The sequence below is a fragment of the Hippopotamus amphibius genome, chromosome 14 (genome assembly GCF_030028045.1).
Source record: "Hippopotamus amphibius kiboko isolate mHipAmp2 chromosome 14, mHipAmp2.hap2, whole genome shotgun sequence".
Classification (NCBI taxonomy): Eukaryota; Metazoa; Chordata; class Mammalia; order Artiodactyla; family Hippopotamidae; genus Hippopotamus; species Hippopotamus amphibius.
Window position 1 is genome coordinate 35,744,572 of NC_080199.1, and position 20,596 is coordinate 35,765,167.

The 20,596-nt window shown below is 40.0% G+C and overlaps 1 protein-coding gene across 2 annotated transcripts in view; it reads left to right on the plus strand.

Annotated features, from left to right (window-relative positions):
• KLF12 (KLF transcription factor 12) overlaps nt 1–16,143 on the plus strand; it is a 431,241-nt gene extending 415,098 nt beyond the window's left edge. For both annotated transcript variants that reach the window (XM_057707238.1, XM_057707239.1), the window contains exon 8: nt 15,155–16,143. In XM_057707238.1, the coding sequence (XP_057563221.1) occupies nt 15,155–15,336 (182 nt within the window). In that variant the 3' untranslated portion in view covers nt 15,337–16,143. The remainder of the gene's footprint in view (nt 1–15,154) is intronic.
• The last annotated feature ends 4,453 nt before the right edge of the window (nt 16,144–20,596 follow it).

Genomic DNA, 20,596 nt, shown 5'->3' on the forward strand with positions numbered 1-20,596 from the left:
AATATAGTTCCCTTGCTATACAGTAGGTCCTTGTTGATTATCTATTTTATATATAGTAGTGTGTATTCAATTTTCTTATTAAGGCCAAGAATGAGTATAAAGACATGAAAGTTGAATAAGCACGTTTCATCCTATCAGTAGGTAGGGAACACAAGTCACAGGAGTGAGTATGATCAGGTCATATTACTGACTTTTTGTGGGAGCATTTCAGAAAAAATGACCTTTCTTCAGTGAGTCCTCATGTATTTTGAGTTATTCCTGTTTTCCTTGAACTTTCTGAAATACTTATTAGCCCATTTTCACACTGACACCCTCTATTTCATTTATCCAAGTGATGAACAGTGAGAGGAAAAGGTTTAATTAGGTACTATTAAAAGATTTAATGTTATGACATTATAGGATTGCATCTTACAGGTTTTAATATAGATTGTGAAAGTGGGGGAAATGTGATGTATGCATTATAAGTCAAAGCAATATAAACCTTTGATGCCGAAGCAGAATTAATTAGCTTGGTTTATTAATAAGATGAAATCATTGACTCCTAGGGTCCGAATGGACCTTATATGTCACAGAGTCTAGTTCATTTCCTAATTAGAGGGATCCCTTGGGTATCATCTCTCACAGAGAAGCAGTCCCTACTATGCAATTTTCTGCACACTTAACATATCTTTTCTTTCATTTGATCCTCACAACACCCTGTGTCAGTATCTCCCTGGTACAGGTGTGGCTCCAGGTCAAGTATTATTTCCCACCTCTCCTTAAATACTTCAAGTGACAGAGAGCTCTTTCTTCTGCAAGACAAGTTGGGCGATATTTCCGAGGGCAGAGTCCTCGTCTCTTACAGTGTTGAATTGTTTCTTATGGCAGTTGTTTGACTCTTGTCGTCTTCTGGTCGAAGGGAATAGCTCCAGCCATCACACTGTAAATTTCACTTCCGGGCCCTGGTGCTCCTCTCAACACTGTCGTGAACCACTGACATCTTCATTTCTCCAAATCGGACACCCTCAGTTCTCTGGGCCACGTTTTCCTAGGTACACACCAACATGTCGCTGTCTCTTTTAAAGTTTTCACACCGCAAATTGAGGGAAGAACTCTTGTTAATGGAGAAGAGATACAGATGTAAAGATAAGGTTAATAGACGTGAAGGTAAGAAGCCTTTTAGCAGTTGACTCTGTTTGGTATTCTAAATCAAAAACTGCTGAAAACTAGATCTTCCCATCCCCCATACCTGTGACGGATTGCTTTTAAACATGCAGTGTTGTATTTGTCATTGAACCTGTCCCTCAGTTGGTGGCTCCCTTGGGAGTGGTGGGTTTCCCATCACTGAGGTGTTTCGCCCCAGCCTGGGTGATCTCTTGTGGTAGATACAGGACAGTCATTACTGTGAGGGCTGCACATACCCTTGCAAGTCTGGGGAGTAATTATACTACATCCACTTTATTGACTTGGGCTGATTATTCTAATAAATGGAAAAGATTTTGGAACCTTTCCCTGCCCACCTTGCTTTTAGTTTTTTCGCTTTCTCCTTCAGCTTCCCCGTTTTTCCAAGTACTGAGTAGAATAGGTTCAAGGAAAAAGCCCTGACATGTGATGCTGGAGACGTCCATCCAAGTGGGTCTTAATTCATTAACTTACAGCCAAGAATCCACCTAATTATCCTACCTCCAGTCCACGTTTCTTGGTCTCACAGCTACATCCAAAAGTCCTTGTGAAATTCCTGCTCCAAATATGCCAAACATCCATCCACTTAGCAGAGAAATACTCACTCTGCTCAAGACAGAGTCTCCTAAACTACCAGTCAAGTGACAGTCCTTTTAAAAAGAAAGAATGAAATTTGGTTGCTTTGCTGCCACTGGTTCAAAGTGAGCCCATACTGGTTTCTGACTTACAATTACATGCAAGATTTCATAACTTCATGTTCAAAAATGAAATCAACACTCATTCTGTAGGGATTCAGGCTGGCTTGCTTTGCTTTTAATAAATATCTTCTTAGCCTTACCTTTGCTTCAGGCATATTGAGTAAGTGATTTGTGTGTGACCGATAATAATGAATGTGAAGTTCGGGATTATAGCAGATGACTTATGAGAACTACACACGCGATGGGAGGTGAGCAAGGAGCAACAAGACACTTTCTTTGAGAAAGTCACGTTAATTCTACCTTTAACACTGCATCTTTTGTGCTTTATTAGCACATGATCAGTCATCTGTTTAGGACTTATACATACAGTAAGTTAAACATATTTGTAGGAGCGTGAAAGAGGATCATTTTTTATGTATTAACAAGCAAGGTCGAGTAAAAAGAAATGCTGAAGAGTACCTTTTTAAATTTAAAAATAATTAAGTATAGTTTCATGAATGTGCTGTTTAGTAATAACAGAAAGGTTTGACCAAATATTTTTAAACGCCTACTAACACCTGCCAGGGGTAAATCATTTAAGGCACATTCAGTAGAAGGAAAAAAATATATCTCAGCCATCACATCCACCCCATTGTCAACAGGCACGTTTTTCCTATTCGCTGGTCTAAATTCTGTTTCCTCTGTATGAAGCAGTGTGCAGTGTATTTAAATGAATATGCAGTGTATTGAAATGAGGTCATTTAAATCTGTGCTAAACATAACTACTATGTACAGGGAGTTTCCCTCACTTTAAGAATTTCATTACTTATTGAATGATCTAAATATGAATTTTAGAAGAAAATGGTTTTATGTTTGGTATTGATGTTTGGAATTCTCACTATGTTCTAAAAATGTATGCCGTTGTGTTTTCGGAAATGCAGTACAAGCAAATAACACTCAGGCACCAGTGATTCTTACAGCCACTAGATGGCGCACTACAACCAGATGTTGGATCTAAGCGGGTCCAAGAAAGTCAGCCAGAACCCTCTAGTGGTATGTTTAATATGGCGTGATTATCACTGTTCTGCAGAATATTATAATTTAATGATGATCAAGGAAATGGCAAGGTAAAGATTTGAAGCTAGATTTTTAAAAAAGTAATTTCGACATACAAAAATATTCAGTTTCAAATGAATCTGAATTTGAAAATTTCAACTTGGCATCCTGCTCACTAATAAATGTGAGGCTCATTTAGCTAATCTTGTCTAATATTCATTTGAATTCACATGAAAATGATACACCAAAGTTTTAAAAATTAGTAAGTATAAAGCAGTCACATTTCTTATCTGTCTGGCTTTAGCAAAAATAATCAGTATCTGAATTTTACACATCAAGGAAGTCAACTCATATGGATGCTTTAAAAATATTAACCAATTTTGATTTAAAAGTCTCTAAAATATGTCCTTCCTTACCTTTACAAATGAAATGATGCATTATTTAGCCCTTCCCTTGAGGAATGAAGCTTTTGTAACTAATATCATGTGCTATAATTAATATCAGGTAATGACTATGTACACATACACTCACACACACACCCCAGTCCAAAATGCTTGTGGATTCCATGCTTTCTCACTTTTTTACTTGCCTCTTCACTTCTCATTGCTATTCCTATATCTCTTGCTGCTAATTTGACATCTCGTTTTATTGGATGAGATTCTGAAATGATTTGATGATATCCTACAAAGAAAATCATGAGCTTTGTGACAGCTGTGCATCAGGGTGGCCTTTTGTTCACAAGTCTTGGGGTTGCTAGATCTTACCCTCAGGCGATGGGGTGCCGCTTATACTTTCACATCTATCTTCATTAATTAAATAACTCATTCCGTATAATGCGCCATGTCAGACCCTCTGTCTAGATTCATTGTTAGATAAAGCATAGGGCTTAGTGATGCCAGGGTAATGAATCACTTCACAACAAACTGACATTTTTCAGGTAAAAATCCTCTCCAAATAAGTTGTTTGCAGATCTTGGCCAAAGAGCTCACAAATACGTGCCATGTTGGTAACTGTGAAGAAATAGGAAACTATCATACAAATAGCACTAAATTTGAAGTCAGGAGACAGGAGTTTGTCTTTGGCCCCTAACTGGTTGGTGAGCTTACACAAGCTAGTTAACTTTATGAATCTCAGGTTTTCTCTTTTTTTTTTTACCTTTGAACATAAACATAGCAAGTTGTTGCGTAATTACCACAGTGGGCATCAGTTTTATGTCTCCAGTGAATAGTGACCAACACATTGTAAGGACCCATCGTTATTGGTTGAATTGAAATTGTTTATGTCTGGATATTGACATGGATATATGTTATTAATAGAACGGTAGGTTCGAGCTAAAAAACTTTGGATAATTTAGTATAGTCTCATCACAATCCGCTGTAATTATATAATCCCTTTACTTCAGACGCAACTAATTTAAAATTTATATAGTGCAGAAAAAGTTGGAGTAAAAGTATTATTTAATCAGCCCTTTGTCATCATTTTTATAATGTTAGTATAAATAATCTTTTCAGAAACATATTTTAAATACTGAGTAAAACATAGTCTTTTATTTGAAAGGACCCATGAATAGACAAATTCAAAAAGACAGATATTTATTGAGCACTTCCCATGGCTAAGGCGCTATAGATTTTTCTTAAAAAAGGCAGAAAGAGGCAGAGCCCCCATCTTCCATGAGCTTGTCCATAAGTAAACTAGGTAGAACCCATTGAATAGTCACAACGAAGGCAAGTATACAAAGTCACATAATAAAGATGCAAGCAGAGTGACCAAAGAACACCTTGGAAGCTGTCACGGCCAGGGAATTTGGGGACACCTGTCTAAGCTGGGTGTGCAAGGCCCTTCTTATTTGACTCCTGTTCATCCGTTAAACCTCATTTGCTCACCCCATCACAATGTCCCCCATTCCCCAGCCATTCAAATGAACCATCCTCTAAATTTTGCACGTTTTTGCTCCTACTTGAAATGGCCTGCCTGGGTACCTCCATGTTTCCTTCTTGCGTCGGTAAACTCCTGTTTATTTTTGGAAGCTGCCTCAGTGTCACCTTGTCTGTTAAGCTCGCTGGCCACCCTCCTTCCACAGGCAGGTCAGATTTTGTCCTCCGTGACCCTAGAACACTTGAACGTTTCTTTGTCGCAGCAGCACAGTGGTGAGAGAGGAAGGCGTGCGGCAAACAGTGGCGCAGTAGAGACAGCAGAGCACGGCATCTGCTTGCACGTGAGGGCAAGGGATGCGGAGACTTTGAAGATGTCTGGGGTGCCTGGTTAGGAGGAAGGATTGCTGTGAACAGACTTGGAGACCAGTGGTAAGAGAGGACTGGTATTTCCTGAGGACCCGTCGGGTCCCAGGCACAGTGCTCTGCTAGTGCTTTACATATTTGAATCGCATCTATAAATGCCCTGAAAGGTCAGAGCACTTATCCACTGTCATGGAGTAGACAGGGAGTGGAGCTGAGATGCAGACTTCCGTTTCTCTAGAGCCTGTGCTATTGTCATTGCACCTGGTCTCAGACAAGTTTGCTAATAACCTGCCAGTCTCTCCCACTAGGGCCACACTCCATGCAGGTCTAGCCAGCAGGACCTACCTGTTTAGAGTTGGTCATTAAGGTGCTTGGAAGTATCAATATTAAGATAGCAAGTGGTGTTAAATGGTCTATTTTTAAGGTTTTTCATCATAATGTGAACTGTTTTTTTGGTTTTGGTTTTGTTTTTTTGCCCTGCCTCACGGCTTGCAGAATCTTAGTTCCCCGACCAGGGATTGAACCTGCGCCCCCTGCAGTGGACGTGTGGAGTCCTAACCACTGGACCATCAGGGAATTCCCGATCTTTCTTTAGAGGCGACTAAAGTTTTACTTTGTTAGAAAGCCAGTGAGAAAACAAGGATCAGGAACATTAATAATTAAATTAAAAGGGCAGCTCAGGTGCTTGCTCTGCGCATAGCTCTCTGAATAGTAGTGGGCAGGCCATAAAGATGAAGACAGCAAGGGCTTGGAAATCTGGTAGAGGAGACACATCTGCAGAGACCCACCAGGGAAAGCTTGATGGAAAAGCCCTGAGTGGGCTTGATGCAGGCTGCTACAGCAGCACCAAAGGGGTCATGGGTCCCGACTGCAGGGCTCTGCCGACCGCCACCTACCCATGGGGACAAGCACGAAACAGCCAGCTCTAAGAAGGAGACTGAAAGCTCTGGACCGGTAACAAAATGCTATGAAAGTATTGTACTTGTTTTCATTTATGAAGGAGTTATTTTAATCTATACTAGAGCATTAGCACTTAGCAACACATTGAGCCTAAGATTTACAGTTATCTGAATGTACATATTTGATTCAAGTTGGTTTTTAAAGTGTTACTTTAAAGTTAAAAAATAAATTCATTTTTTCCGTATATTTAGAAAAGTAAAGCCTTCTAATACAGCCTACCAGTTATTACCTCAGTTGAATACATAGATGGCTAAGTGAGTTTGTTTCTTAATTATGTTTGCATATATCAGTGATGGTGGAAAGTTAAAAATGCCATGGGATCTTAGGACCACGCCTCCCGTTTTCCTTCCTTTGCTTTTGGGTTTATTTTATCCATTCGGCCATCAAAACTGTGTTGTAAGGAGGAGCAGGGTAATAATATCCCCAGCCCTTGTACTTTCTCATGTTCTGCCGAGTAACTAGATTAAGCCTATTGGTCATCTTGTCCTGAATGGCAAAATTAACTACTACTAATAGAAAATATGTGGCTTTAATGGAACTACTAAGGAACTGTATTTTTGTAGAAAATATAGTTACCATTAAAGAGTACATTAAAATAGTATTTATGTGTAATGCTTAAGATAATTCAATAAAAACCCTCATAACTAAGAATAAAAAGAATCATAAAGTAAATATATTGTTTTAAAGATTAACATAATTCATGCTCATTTGAGAAAAAAACAGAAGACTCAATCATATGTCATGTCACTAATTTTAAAAGTTTAAAATGAGATACTTATTTGCAGACTGGACCTTTAAATGACACCAGCTGTAAATAAACCTCCCATTATTTTCCCTTTCAAAAATATATATTCTAATTAATTGGAATAGAAAAGGTTGTAAAATGGATAAAATGCAAGCAATAGACTCTGTTTCACAAAACAGATATTCTCCTATTGATTCGTGTATGTTAAGTTTTAAAAGAATATGCGGCGTTTGAATTCAAGTCGTTCCATTCATTTGAGCAACACGCGTTTGTTAGCACAAAGCAGTGTGGTAAAGCCATCCTTAGTACCACGCTGCTGAGGGGGTTGGACAGGCAGGAAAACCTGCTATCACGGTGGGATGGGCGTGTATGAGGCGGGGGTTAATACAGGTGTGCCCAGGGTGCTGAGGAGTGGCGTGATCAGACTTTTTCAGAAAGTTTTCTTTTAATACAGTGCACACCATAAACTGGAGGTGGCAGGACATAAGACAGGGAAACAGACCAGTAGAAGCTGGTATTGATGAAAGGCCGTGAGACTCTAAAAAGAGGGCAGACCATCTTCATGGAGATAAACTGGAGCGGACATTTGGAAGGCAGAATTGGCAGGAGCGATAATCGGGTTGGGACAGGTAGAGAATAACAGGTAGGAAAGAGTCCAAGAAATCTCTCCAGCTGGAGAGATGTATGACTTGACACCTGAGGAGATGGGGTTGTCTTTTTTCCAGGTAGCAAAACAGAAGGAGGAAGGTGTCTCGTCTAAGTGGTAGATGCTGAGTAACGTTTTGGTCACGTGGAGGTTGCTTTCAGGCTGCCAACTGGAAATGTCTGCCCTTCCATGATGCTTGGGAGAGAGACTGAGGTGTAAACATTTGGGACTGTTTCCCTTATAAGTTGTGGTAGAAGCCACGGGAACCAAGGAGAACCTATGCAGGTGAGAAGAAGTCAAAGCCCAAATCCCAGTAAATATATATGTGACAGGTAAAGGAAGGTGTCTGCAAAAGAAACAGAGGAAAAGGTAACCAGAAACAGGAAGATAAATATTATCCCGACATAGAAATATAAACTCAGCCACATAAAGTATTATCCTCAGACCTTGAACTTCTTATGTTCAGTAAAGTACATTTTTATTATAGGATATTTTTAAACTTCACTTATATTTGATTTCTAGATGAGAGGGGCTAGTCTCTGGGTTAACACATTGTCTGTCCTGTTCTGACTGCATATCCTGGTTGATGAAAGCAGTGATTGAGGTGTTGAGAGGCATTATAGGACAGTGGTTAGGACGGTGACCTGGGGTGTCACGCTCCCTGGGTTCAGATCCCGCCACATACTAACTCTGGGTGAAGTGCGGTTGGTTGCGGCAACCACTTCATGAGTAAGTTAGGGTCAAAGGTAAATGAGTTCAGATCCATAAGGCTTTTAGAGCTAATTGTGGTAGACGGAAGGCGCTATATGCTGTAGCAAATATTTTTATCAAAGGAATCCATTATACAATTGCATGAGAAAAAAAAAAAGACCCACTTGATCTTGTGTGCACATAATGCAAAAAAGAATTCAGTCCAGACAGTTCCATAGGGCAGATACTGACATACTGATCACTTGTTTGAATTGACTAGACCAAATGAATCAAACAAATTGTAGAAGAGATTGGTCTACTTGGCCTATAATGAAGTTTTACACTAAAAATATTAGGAAAGATCAGGGTCAGGATTGGTACCCATTTACCTGCAAATCTCAATTCCTTCCTTAAAAATAACAAATGGGATTTATTTTTAACTTTATGTTATTTACATTTCTTAGCAGAAACAGGAAAACCTTGAATTTCGTAACTATAGAATTCAATATCCTTTAATGAACACCTATCATTTGCCAGGCACGTGGCATGTGTATTTCTAAGTTTCACGATGGGGATAGTGCTCCCATTTTACAGATGGGAGAACAGAGTTTCAGAAAGCTTAACTCTGTAGCCTGAGATCCAGTTGCAGATTGGTGACTGAGCCTCATTTGACCATGCATTCCACTTGATTTCAAAGCCTGTGCTATTTTCTGCCCCCTGAACACCAGCGAGAAGGAAGGCAACCTTGTCTACCCCGGGACAAGTGAAGGGCCTTGGAATCTCAGCTCTAGGTTTCTGTTTCCTCATTTTCAAAGTACCTAATTTCCTTCCAGAGCTAAAATTCTGTAAACTTTTATGAACTAATATGACAGAAACCAGAAGACAAGATAGGAATCTTGATACTGGGTTTTTTTACCCCCCTCCCATATGCAAATACCATTCCTCAAGTGAAACAGGTTGTCACAGTGAATGTGTTGAGCCTTGAGTGTAATGAAGCTCGTTTGTCAGTGTCTGGGGCCCCCTGACTTTATAAAAGTTAAACAGGGACACCTTTCAGAAATGCACTTCTGAACTGAAGAAAATGCCGATGTTTCCTGTTGCAAAAGGTGTTTTTCTTCGGTTGCTTGAGAAAATAATAGAAAGAAGCTGATGTGAGGACATGGGCGTTTTGTTTGACTGGGAGCTTTTGCACACTGTGCATTCCTCTTCTGGTGTTGCTCACACGTCATTTTAATATGAAAGGGCACCTGTCTTTTGTCTCAGGACCCATTTACCTTTCAGCGTTTCAGGTGGTGAAACAGGAGGTACCTGAAAAAGTTATTCTTGTTTCATGGGTTTTGGGAATCCATTCAATCCCCGGTGTTTTCTTTAGACGTTATTATGCCTTCTGCTGGGTAAATGTCATGGAAGTGCATTGAGTGACTCTTAATCCTTTTCTTTAACCAAAATTGAAAGAGACAGCAGTTCTCATAATAAATCAGTTTGTTGACTGTTTCCAAGAAGAAAAAACCCCGATGAGAGTTTTCATTTTCCCAGGATACTTAATTAGAATACTACTTAAATGCCTGTGAATACACACACACAGACATACAGACAGACACATACACACCCAGGCCAGTGTGCATATAAAACTGTACCTAATATGAACCCCCAATGAGGAGTTAAAAAGAGTTTTCACACAAAAATGAACAAGCCCTCTTTTTTTATGTTCTCTTTTTAATCTTTACAGGACTCTTTCATGTTAAAAAAAATAGGAGGGCTTGCTGTCAGTTTTGGTTAATGTTTTTCTTTTTCAGAGATTTTCATAGTTTAGTTCAGGTTTTGTAAAGAACTGAAAGAGTTCTGTACTGAAAAATGGTCAACAGATGGAAATGGCTTATGGATTTTTCATGGGACATAGAGACTTTCACTTCAGAATTGAAAGCCTAAAAGTTAATAACTGCACCCAAAGGTGAATGTAGCATTAACCTACCAATTACCGAGCTCGGGTCCTTTGATTTTTTTTTCTGATACGTTAGCACCTTGGTGTCTCAACTTAATCACGTGCTAAGACTTATTGGTAAGGACATACACCACACCATTCCCTATCCTTTTATTATTTCATAGGATTAATATAAGAAATAAACATCAAAGATGATCTGATGGTAGAATCAGAACTTCTGATTATTTTGAAAACGATTTGAATACATTTTTTAAGACTTTGCTACTGAGGATTCTAAGTGTATTTATGGTTAGACAAAAAAAAAAAAGGTGGGCATGCTATTTTTACTTTTAGCTTATTGCTAGGGAAAACAGTTTTGAATAACACATTTGCAGAATTCTAGTACAAATGAATTTAAGGACAATTCACTATTCCTGAAGAAATTACTAGAAGTAGCGTTTACTGCCACCACCATTCAGCCTGATGCAGAGCAGCTGTGCACAACAGCAGCACAGACCCTGGGAGATGCCCAGCTCCTCGTATTGTCCAGGCCGACTCTTTCTGTAGGAAAATGTTCACGGGAAGTTCACCTACTGTTGTCCCCACCACTGACTTCTTTAACATTAAAGTGAGCTTTCTGTTTTCTAGCAAGAATTAAAGGAAAGAAGCGGGGATGGAGGAAGGATTCTGTCTGTTCCGTATTATATCCTTGTTCAGGGCTCATGTATACATATTACAGTATATCTTACAAACTTATTTATCATCTTAATTCGTTTTTACTCACGTTGTGAAGTTAGTTTTTCTTACCTTGTTTATGAGGGTACCCTTTAAATGGCTTCAAATCACAAGCATAAAATATAGTGTGCCGTTTTAATACAATGTAGTAGCCACTAGCGTTGTTCATGTATCCATTTCTAAAACTTAACTAGTCCAAAGAATGAATTTATTGAAGTTTTTTTAGTGAACTGCTAGGCACTAGGCAGATACAGCGGAAACCTGGGTCCCTCATGAGCGAGGGGCAGAAGCCTGCTCTCTCCCTGGTCCGAGCAGCTGTCTTCTCTCCCTCCGCCCCCACAGCTCAGCATTTAGTTGTGAAGAGAGCTTTGAAGATCTTGTTTTCTTTTTTCCTCTCTTCTTTTTTCTAAGTATGGAGAGAGAATACCCAAACTCTGGTTTTATTCATGAGGAAATGGAGCAAGAAACAGTATACAAGAAATATTTGGGGATATTAAAAAGCAAAGCACATATTTTTGTAAGAAAGGCTTCAGGGAAAACTCATCTGTCACTCAGATAATTAAGTTTACTCTTTTCGGATATAGGTCCTCTTTCAGATGAGAATGTGTTCATTCTTTTTTATATGCCTTCATTAATCACTTAGTCCCTAATAATGCATAACCTTATATATCATTTTCACTGGTTTTACTCATGAAGCAGGGATGTACCTGCCTCTTGCATTTTGTAGGCACTTATGTTACCTGATTTCACCCCACAGAATACTTTTCAGGTTCTGCACTGAGTTTCCTACTCCACATTTGTGGGCCCACAGAAATCCTCACCATAAGTTGTTGCTTTCTCTGCCCCTCTCCCTTTAAAATGTCCACCTTAGAAATGATGCCCGACATCTGAGCTCCTCTTTTCGGATCCTTCCTCGCACATGTCCTCTTCCTCAGACTCAGTAGAATGGTAGCTCATCATCGAGGACGGTGGCCATGGTAGCACAACTGTATTGAAAGGGGCTGGGCTGGGCTGGGGTGGGGCTCCATCCCTGTAGAATCAGTGCCCCTTTGGTTACCAGGTAAAGTGTATAGAGACGTCCCTGGCCCCACTCACCGTCATAGAGAAGGTTACTCATAATTGTGCTTTTATAATGAGCAGAGGAAATGCCCAAGACTTTTAAGACCGTGATTGAATTGGGTGAGCCTTTGCAGAGAATCACTCATTTCTCCTTGCCCAGAACTCTCGATGTAAAGTATTGGATGTGAAATATCATGTGTGTTCATTACCAAGAGGACTGCTAGAATTTTAATCTAGGATCCTGAGTTGAGAGTGATTGTTGCATAGCCAAAGTATTCCCTCACCCACCCATCCCACACTAACAACGTGTGTTATATATACTCTGATGAAGATAACATAATCAGGAAGCCTGCCAAAAGCTGAGGTGCCCATCCATTGTATCAAGGGTCAGCAAAGTTTCTGTAGTAAATCTTTTAGGTATTGCAGGCCATGCGTTCTCCATTGCAATGCTCAATTCCTCGAGCACTGGAAAACAGCCATAAACAATATGCAAACAAATGAGGGTGGCTGTCTTCAATAAAAACAGACACTAAAATTTGAATTTCATGAAAAGTATATTTCATATAGTTTCCACATGCCACGAAATAGCCTTCTTTTGGTTGTTTTTTTGTTGTTTTTTTTTTCCCAACCATTCAACAGCGTGAAAACTCTTCTTAGCTTGCAGGTTACACAGAAAACAAACCACAGACTAGATTTGGCCCAGGAGCCACAGTTTACCACCCCTGCTATAGATTTGCAAGTGAAAAGGGCAAAAATACCATTATTAAACAGCCAAAATGAAAGTAAAAGTATGTCTGTTATAATTTGGAGAGAGAAATTGGAAAATATTAAATTGAGAGTACGAGGAAATTCAGAGAGCCCCTGACGCAACAGAGTACCCCTGCATCCAGCCTCCAGCATCCTTCTTGAGATGAGACTGAAGCCCTGTCTCCTTCCATCGTCTCTCCTTACTTCCGGGCCCATCCCAGTTATGGAGTTCCCTCCTCTCTCTCCATCTGCGTTGCCAAGGTGAGGGTCCGGCAGCTTTTGTAACCCCAGTCATACTCATGTGACACTTCCCCACAAAGAGAGGAACAGACCTCCTCCTATCACATAACTGAGCAGTGCATTTCCCCAATTAAGAAAATCTTCTATTCTTTCCTTCTTAGGCCTATACTGTCTGTAGCTGGTTCCATGGTAACACGGGAGGTAGCTAGGAGATGCCTATTGGTGACAAGAAATCAACTGGCTGAGCTCAGTGCCGCAAAGTTGGATGTGTTTTTGAAGATACGACTTATATCAAGCTCAGCTTATTAGAACCCATGCTCATGATGTAAATTTCAAAAAAAGAAAAGGAAAAAAAAGTATAGTGATGATATGTAAATAAATGCATTTTAACAGTTGCCATGGATATACTGTATAGTGGACTGCCAATCTTTTCCAGTTAGGGGTTTTGCTGATTTTTTAAAATTCCTGTTAAATTCTGATCAGTGGACACCTGTAAATGCAGATTTTTGTCTCCGTAGGATATCCAGAATGAGTCAGAAGTTGAGGTTTTGGATTAATTCGGTCAGTAGGCGTCTCCTTGACAGGAGCCCTTTCAGAGTAACCTGGAGCTTTCTGTGGGCCGCAGTTAATGCGTCAGTATTTCTGGATTTAACTGGGCAGTACTATTCACTCACTTCTGTGAAAGGGCCACTTGATCCTAAAAGGACCCGTATAGTTAACATTTATTTAACAGTTGAACAAAAACTGCTGGGTCTGGTTCAGTCTAGTTTTCCCGTGACTTGTACATCTCATTTACAGGGCTTAGTCGTTTCCTGTGTACACGCCTCTGTGTGAGCATGTCTGTGTGTGTTGCAGTTTTATTAATTTATTCAAACACTGTTTGGCACAGACTTTAAGCTCTGAGGATAGTGAAATAGTAAAGGCGTGATTCTTGATCTCTGTGTACTCAGAAACTGGTAGAGGGGAAAGACATCTAGACAAAATTGGTATGGTATATTGTGATAGGTGACTTAATAGAAATAGGAATTGAACAACTTGAAAGTATCTAAGAAGGTGGAATCAACGTTGTCTAAGGCTGTGACAGAGTTTAGGTGGGGAAAGAATTATCCATTCCCCTGGAACATAGTGAAAAGCGCTGCATTTGGAACCAAACACAACTATTTACTGGCCTCAGGCAAGCTACTTTACTACATAGAGCCTCACTTTTCTCATCTGTAAAGTGGATTTAACAAAACTCACTTTGCAACTCTGTACATTGGGATCAGCAAATAGATCCCTTCCCAATCTTAGGCCCTTTCGCCAGATGCCATGTGTGGCCAAGCAGCGTGTCATTGACCACTGGATGGAAGGGGCAGAGGAGAGATCAGTTCCTGTGGGGTTGCATGAGGACAGGGCTTCCATTCTGAATGAGAGCCAGGAAAAAGCACACCTGGGTCAGCTATTGTCCCATTCCCCCCCCCCCGCCCCCGGGAGCTCATTTGGACACTGGACAGCGTATCTTTTCCCAGCAAAGCCTTTGCATATTTTACTGTCCTTACAAGTTGACTGAGGGATCTCGTCAAATTACATACTTCTTCAGAATGTTTTTTACCGTGGGTTTCAACACTAGGACCAACTTGAGGATTCCTCAGGGCTTGCCCTAATTTTTAAGTCACTGAAGAAGATATGTAAACTTTGCACTATTAAGGTATCTAGGATTATTTCCCAGTAGACACACAAACAGTAGATGTTTATAAATAATCAATAAATACCTAGTTTCTGAGGTGGTAGAGTGCTTTACCTTTTGATGAAATGTTGCATGACTGATAAAAGGACATCGTACCCTGAAATAGCCTTTAAACATCTAAGTGATGCATTTTTTGGAGGAGTATTGCAACAAAACATATAAGACACTACCCTTTATAATTCTTTGTGAGTTTCAGCCCTCGAGCCACGTCAGCCCAGGTAGAGCTCTCTAACACAGCTTTCCAGTCTGCTGGTGGTGATGACATGCAGTGCCCATCCGTCTAGGCCTTTTGGTATTTTCACTGCAAAGTAACTTACCCATAACTGAGGATGCAAGTGTTAACTAACCTGCCCGATGTCACAACAAGAGAGATGAGACTGAAACCCCCACCTGTCTGACCCAGCACCTGCTGGTGGGGTGGTTAGGTTTCCTGACAAAGGATTACCAAATGGAAAAATCCATTGAGAACAGTCATTTCCCCAGATATCATGCTGGCATGAATATTCTGGAGAAATGATGGAGGACCAAAGCATGTGTCCCTTTGTTTCTTCCAGGCGAGAAACCCTACAAGTGTACCTGGGAAGGCTGCACCTGGAAATTCGCTCGTTCGGATGAACTGACGCGGCATTACCGCAAACACACGGGAGTGAAGCCATTCAAGTGTGCGGACTGTGATCGCAGCTTTTCGCGGTCAGATCACTTGGCACTGCACCGCCGGAGGCATATGCTGGTGTGAGGAAGCCTACCTGTCCAGCTGAGCGTAAGAGCTGGATCTCTTAGCGGCACCCAATTCAGCAGGGCTGAATCCCCTTCACAGTGTTAACACGAAAGGGCATCACCATCCCACGATGTCTGAAAGCAGAGCAGGAAAAAGAAGTAGTAACACTTCTCCTTTCGGTCTGAAGGTAACCCCCATCATGACTACATGAGAAACGACTTCACGCTGGCCTGGGAGATCGGTGACACAGATGCTGAAGAGACAGGCATTGTTTTCCGTGCTGTGTCCTCTGCCATTTCCAGGTGTTTGTCGTTTGTACCTTTTCTGAGCTGTCAGACGTTTTGTTATTGATACTTTAAAGGTCATCTACCACAGATTGATGGCTAGAGCAAGACCTGGTAAATTTGGATGATTCTTCCATCATCCCACCCCTGAACCCGTTTTTACAAAAGTTTGAGTTACTGTCTAAGTAAGATAGAACCCACATCCAATCTGTTACCAGCAAGCAGCCTGAAAGTAGACAAGAAGAAGCTGTTGGAGAGGTTCCATTACCTGAAAAGAAAGGAGCGCTCAGGCAGCCCTTTGCAATAGTGATGGCGGCCACTAGATATCACCCGCAACTTGTCGTTATGCCATGCCCTGGAGAAAACCAACATTGATTCTTTCATTTGTTTGTTGTTGATCGTTTTTGTTTCGTTCTGCTTCTGTTTTGTTCATCTGTTGGAGCCGAGGGGCAGCGACATTTCAGTTGGAGTCTAGTCCTGGTGTCTGCCCTGGCATGGACGGGCACAGAGCTGTTCTGTAGTTGAATAGGAAGAGCCTGTCTAAAAAAAACTACTGCCCCACTTCAAATTGCAGTGTTCTGTCACCTAGGCATCATCTCTTCCTGCCCCTAGTATTTGATTACAAGGAATCGGGGGTAAAAAAAAACTTCCTTAGACACACTGGCACCAAGGTGAGAGGTGGGGCTGCCCAGGCAAAGTCAGTGAACATGAAAAAATCAGACAAAGCAGAGATGGAAATAATGCGCCTCTTGAGGAGAAAAGCAATAATGAATAAAAGGACTTTCCTACAATAACTTCACTGAGGACTCAAGTTACCAATTTTCATACTTACTAAAGGGATTGTAAAAAGCACCCCAGCATTTTAGAGGTCTTGGTTACATTTACAGCACTGAGGTAATCTTTCTGCTGTTTGTTGTCCTGCTTGGTTGAGTACCACAATTAAAGATTATGCCCCCCCTTTTCTTGTTTGAAAACAGTTATTTGGTGACTAGAAAGGCCACGGAGGCATAGCAGGGAATTAACTCTTGGGTGAACGGGTCAGTTCTTGAAACCGAGTCAGTGGGAAGGGAATGCTCCCCAAGGAAAGCCTGACATGGTGCTAGTTTCCTCCCTTGGAGAGCCAAGGATAGATGACTCTCCAATAGGTTCTTCTCTACAGATTTCACTTTCTAAACTGTATTAGGACCCAATGCTTCTGCAGTGGCATCTGCAGGGATGTTGAACCCACTCATCCTGTGCTGAGGGTGAGAGGAAATTATCATCCCATCAGCCCCCCCAAAATTATGAGCCTTTTTTGCAACTAGCAAAGTCTGTAGTAAACAAAGCAATACATCACCGACGAGCGTTCTTTCAGAAAAATTATATTTTTTTCCCCACTAAAAGCTGGTTTTTTTCAGCTTTCTGTGGCTAAGGGACTTGGTGAGGTTTTTTTTGTCGTTGTTGTTGTTGTTAAGATTTTTTTATAGCTTAGATATAAGAAGTTGCCGGCATAGACCTTTGCAGTATATTTTAATTACGAACACTTGATTTGGGGAATTGCACAAATTAACCTCACAATATTACTTGCTCATTTTTAAAGGTTTGAACTTCTGAAATAACTTCTGGTTCTAGGATTATCCTTTTTAGGATTATCTACTAATTCAGATAATTCTTATTCTGATGAAGCAAAAACTGTAAACATCGAAGCAAGGATGATTTGTGCTGGATGACATTAAAAGGAAATTTTTTTTAATGTTCAAGCAACAGCATAATTATTTTCAGGTCAAATTCTGTCTTCAAAAATATGTGCTCTACATTTTCTGCCAGGTCTGAAAAATTCATTGGCAATTTCCCTCCAACAAGGGCTGCAATTCTTTGGATAAATAGCTTCTTTAGCTACACAGTGTACTACCCATCAAGCATTGTTTTTTTGTGTGTTTGTTTTTTTACCAACTGGAAAGTTTTTTATCTGTACTGTATGCAACTCCTGCTTCTCATTGCCTGTGACCATTCTGAATAGAAAGGCCAGTGTTGGTTACTGGTCAGTGGCAAAGAACACACAGCGTGGTGAACACAGCTATGAAGCCTCTATGCTAGTCCTGGAATCTAGTTGGCAGATAGTAGGTGAATCACTCAGGTGAAGGGTAGACTTGATTTAATTCTGCTGGCTCTCATAAGAAGGGCCAGTCCCTTTCTCTGCTGAGAGATCTTGAGAGCATTACAGGTTTGAAATGGTTTTTAGAATTCATAGAACTGACAGGCAGTGGGTGCATCCTGAGTGACAGCTGGATTTAAATTTAGCACAGAATGAAATGAGCTGCTCCTCTCTAACCACACAGGAAGAATTCAGGGAAGTGAGCTTGTCTGCTTACCCGACGGAGACAGTAAATTTACTGATAAAGCCTGTCAGCATTACGCCATTTCCCCCTTTTGACATATCAGTACTTCTAAGGAGAGATCCAAGCACAAGTAGTGAATGAGTTGCTGATCTAGTCTCAGGACTGAAGCTTACCTGGGGCTTGTCTTTGGACATAGCAAATTCTCCTTGGTGAATTTTCTACAAGTGTTTCCCCATGAAAGGAATGTGATTTGGGAGAGAAGGAATTACATTTTTAAGTAAGAATATCTTCAGGCATGGAAAAGCTTCCTCCGTTTCATCTTATGTCCATTCTAGCCTCTTTTTAAAAGCACAGTAGATGGTTCACAACAGAAAAGGAGTAGAATCCAAAGGACTTCTCCGTTGTTCCGTAACTAGAAGCATTCTTTGGTTTTAAATGTGAAGCTATTCAGTTTGCAGCTGGGCATATGTGCATGCTTGGGAACTTGGACACAGGTAGCTGTAATGGCTTCATAAGCTACAGTTGACCTGTCTCTTTGCATTGTAGAGACTGATTTCAAGGAAGTTAATGTTATTTGAAAAGTTAGGAGGTTCAGACTTTGAGGTTCTGATAGAGTCCCTCCTCATATTCTGATCTTAGGTTGTCTGGGAAAAGATTCACACTTCCCCATCCACTTCTAGCCCCATCTCATCAATTATGTGTGGACTTTGAGAAGCCTGCTTGATAACTTGTCTTAAGTTCTATTAAGGCATTTAACTGAAATTCCTAATGACTTTACCATAAAATTTATACTGTTGCCTGGCAGTTGAATAACAGTAACATAAACCACATTTTTTTTTTTAAAGAAAAGAGCACTTTTTACTCATTTTAAAGTTTAAGTAGAAAATAGGAAGAGGAATGTCAGGGGGAAAAACTTGCAAAATGCTACAGTGTTTACAAATGACAGTTCTAGACTATTAAAAAGGCCATTCTCATTACAGCTGAAATTTGAAATAGCTTGTACAAAGATTGAGTTCACTTTTATACAGTTGTTTTAACTTCAAATTGCTATTTGTGTTTTAAACATAAATAAAATTCTGCACTTTGAAATCAGTTCATTAGAATGATAACATGTATATGGATAAAGATGCAGTATTCCTTATTCTGTACTTTATTTATTACGCTTACCAAAGCTGCAACTGAGTAAATTTGATGAGATGAGGCCTTCAAATGTATTCATACGCCTTTGTTATATTATATGTTATGACTGCTTAGAAATGTAGCCATGATGTTCTTATAAAGGTGTCTTAACATTTATAGGAAGGATTGACAGAATTTAAGCAGTGTTAAGAATACCAGCATTCGTGATATGTTGAGTTACAATCTTTGTGTGAAGGATTGAACGAGAGAGAACTCTTATGAATCTTAATAGGCCCAGGAAGCCTTAATACTCATAGTCTCTAATCCAGTCTCAGATTTTGCTCCTTACTAATTAATGCCTGTAAATTTAGGCGGTAAATGTATTCTACAACTTCATTTATCAGATCTCTTCCTTCAACTTTTCTGAGGTAGTGCATCTCATGAAAAAATCTTTCAGGTTGATTTGGTTTGGTTTAGAAAAGAGGTTTAGTAAACCATGTCTTCCATATCACATTTCTACTTATCTCCACACTGCCTTCCACTTACCTGTACAGGCACCCCCCATACATGCACACCTGTATACACACCTGTACATGCAGCAGCCAGTGGGCTAATAAATATCAACAAAAAACTTTTATAAAAGAATGAATTTGTAATAATCCATGCTGTCTAGAAATGTGACTTATTTACCTTATTAGGGAATCAGCTTATAATGCTATATATGACTTTGTCCCCATTTTATAGCTAAGAAGTGTACATAAAAATTTTAAATGCTCTATTTTCACAGTTTCATTATAGAATAATGTCTGTTTAGCAACCCATGTCCATTGGTACTTTAAATATGCTAAATACTGTGCAATCGCAATAGAAATTCAGATTTTCTTAAGAAAATGAAATAGGATACTGCATCTTAAAAGAATAGAGTGAAAATATTTTACTGTATTCGTAGCATATGTGATAGTGGAGAAAGTATTTTCAAACTCACAAATTTTACAGAGGTTGTAAATAGTTTGATGAAGTATGTTGGGAAAAAGCTTCTAGTTTTCATCACAATAAAAAAAAAAACTTGTTCAGCTATGCCTTGTGTATCTTACACACAATTAGTGATGTTGCCACGGGGACTCTGTTCTGCTTTGTCAGAGCACAGCCCTTGTGCTCCCTGACAACATGGCGTGACCACTGGACTCCATTTAGCCAGGATGGTGTAGAACACAATGAAGTCATTTTAAGTTGCAGCCAGCTGATTCCAAACTCAAGATGTCTTGCCTGAAAAGCAGAAAAGCAGCACACAGGATTTTACTTGTGCTAAAAAGAAGCATCTAACAATGTTCTCTTTTCTCAGTTATCTTCCTTCTCAATGAAGTAGTTCTTGATCAAAACAAACACCCTTTACAGGTGTTTATTCTTAGTGAATCCCAGAAGGACTACAAGATGAGTGCTGTGATATGGCCACATGTGAAATGAATCTCTACTGGCAATAGGAATAAGCTAATGCCCATTTTCGGAAATGAATTAAAAGCTGAAAGTGCCTGTCAATAAACATTATGACCAATGAGA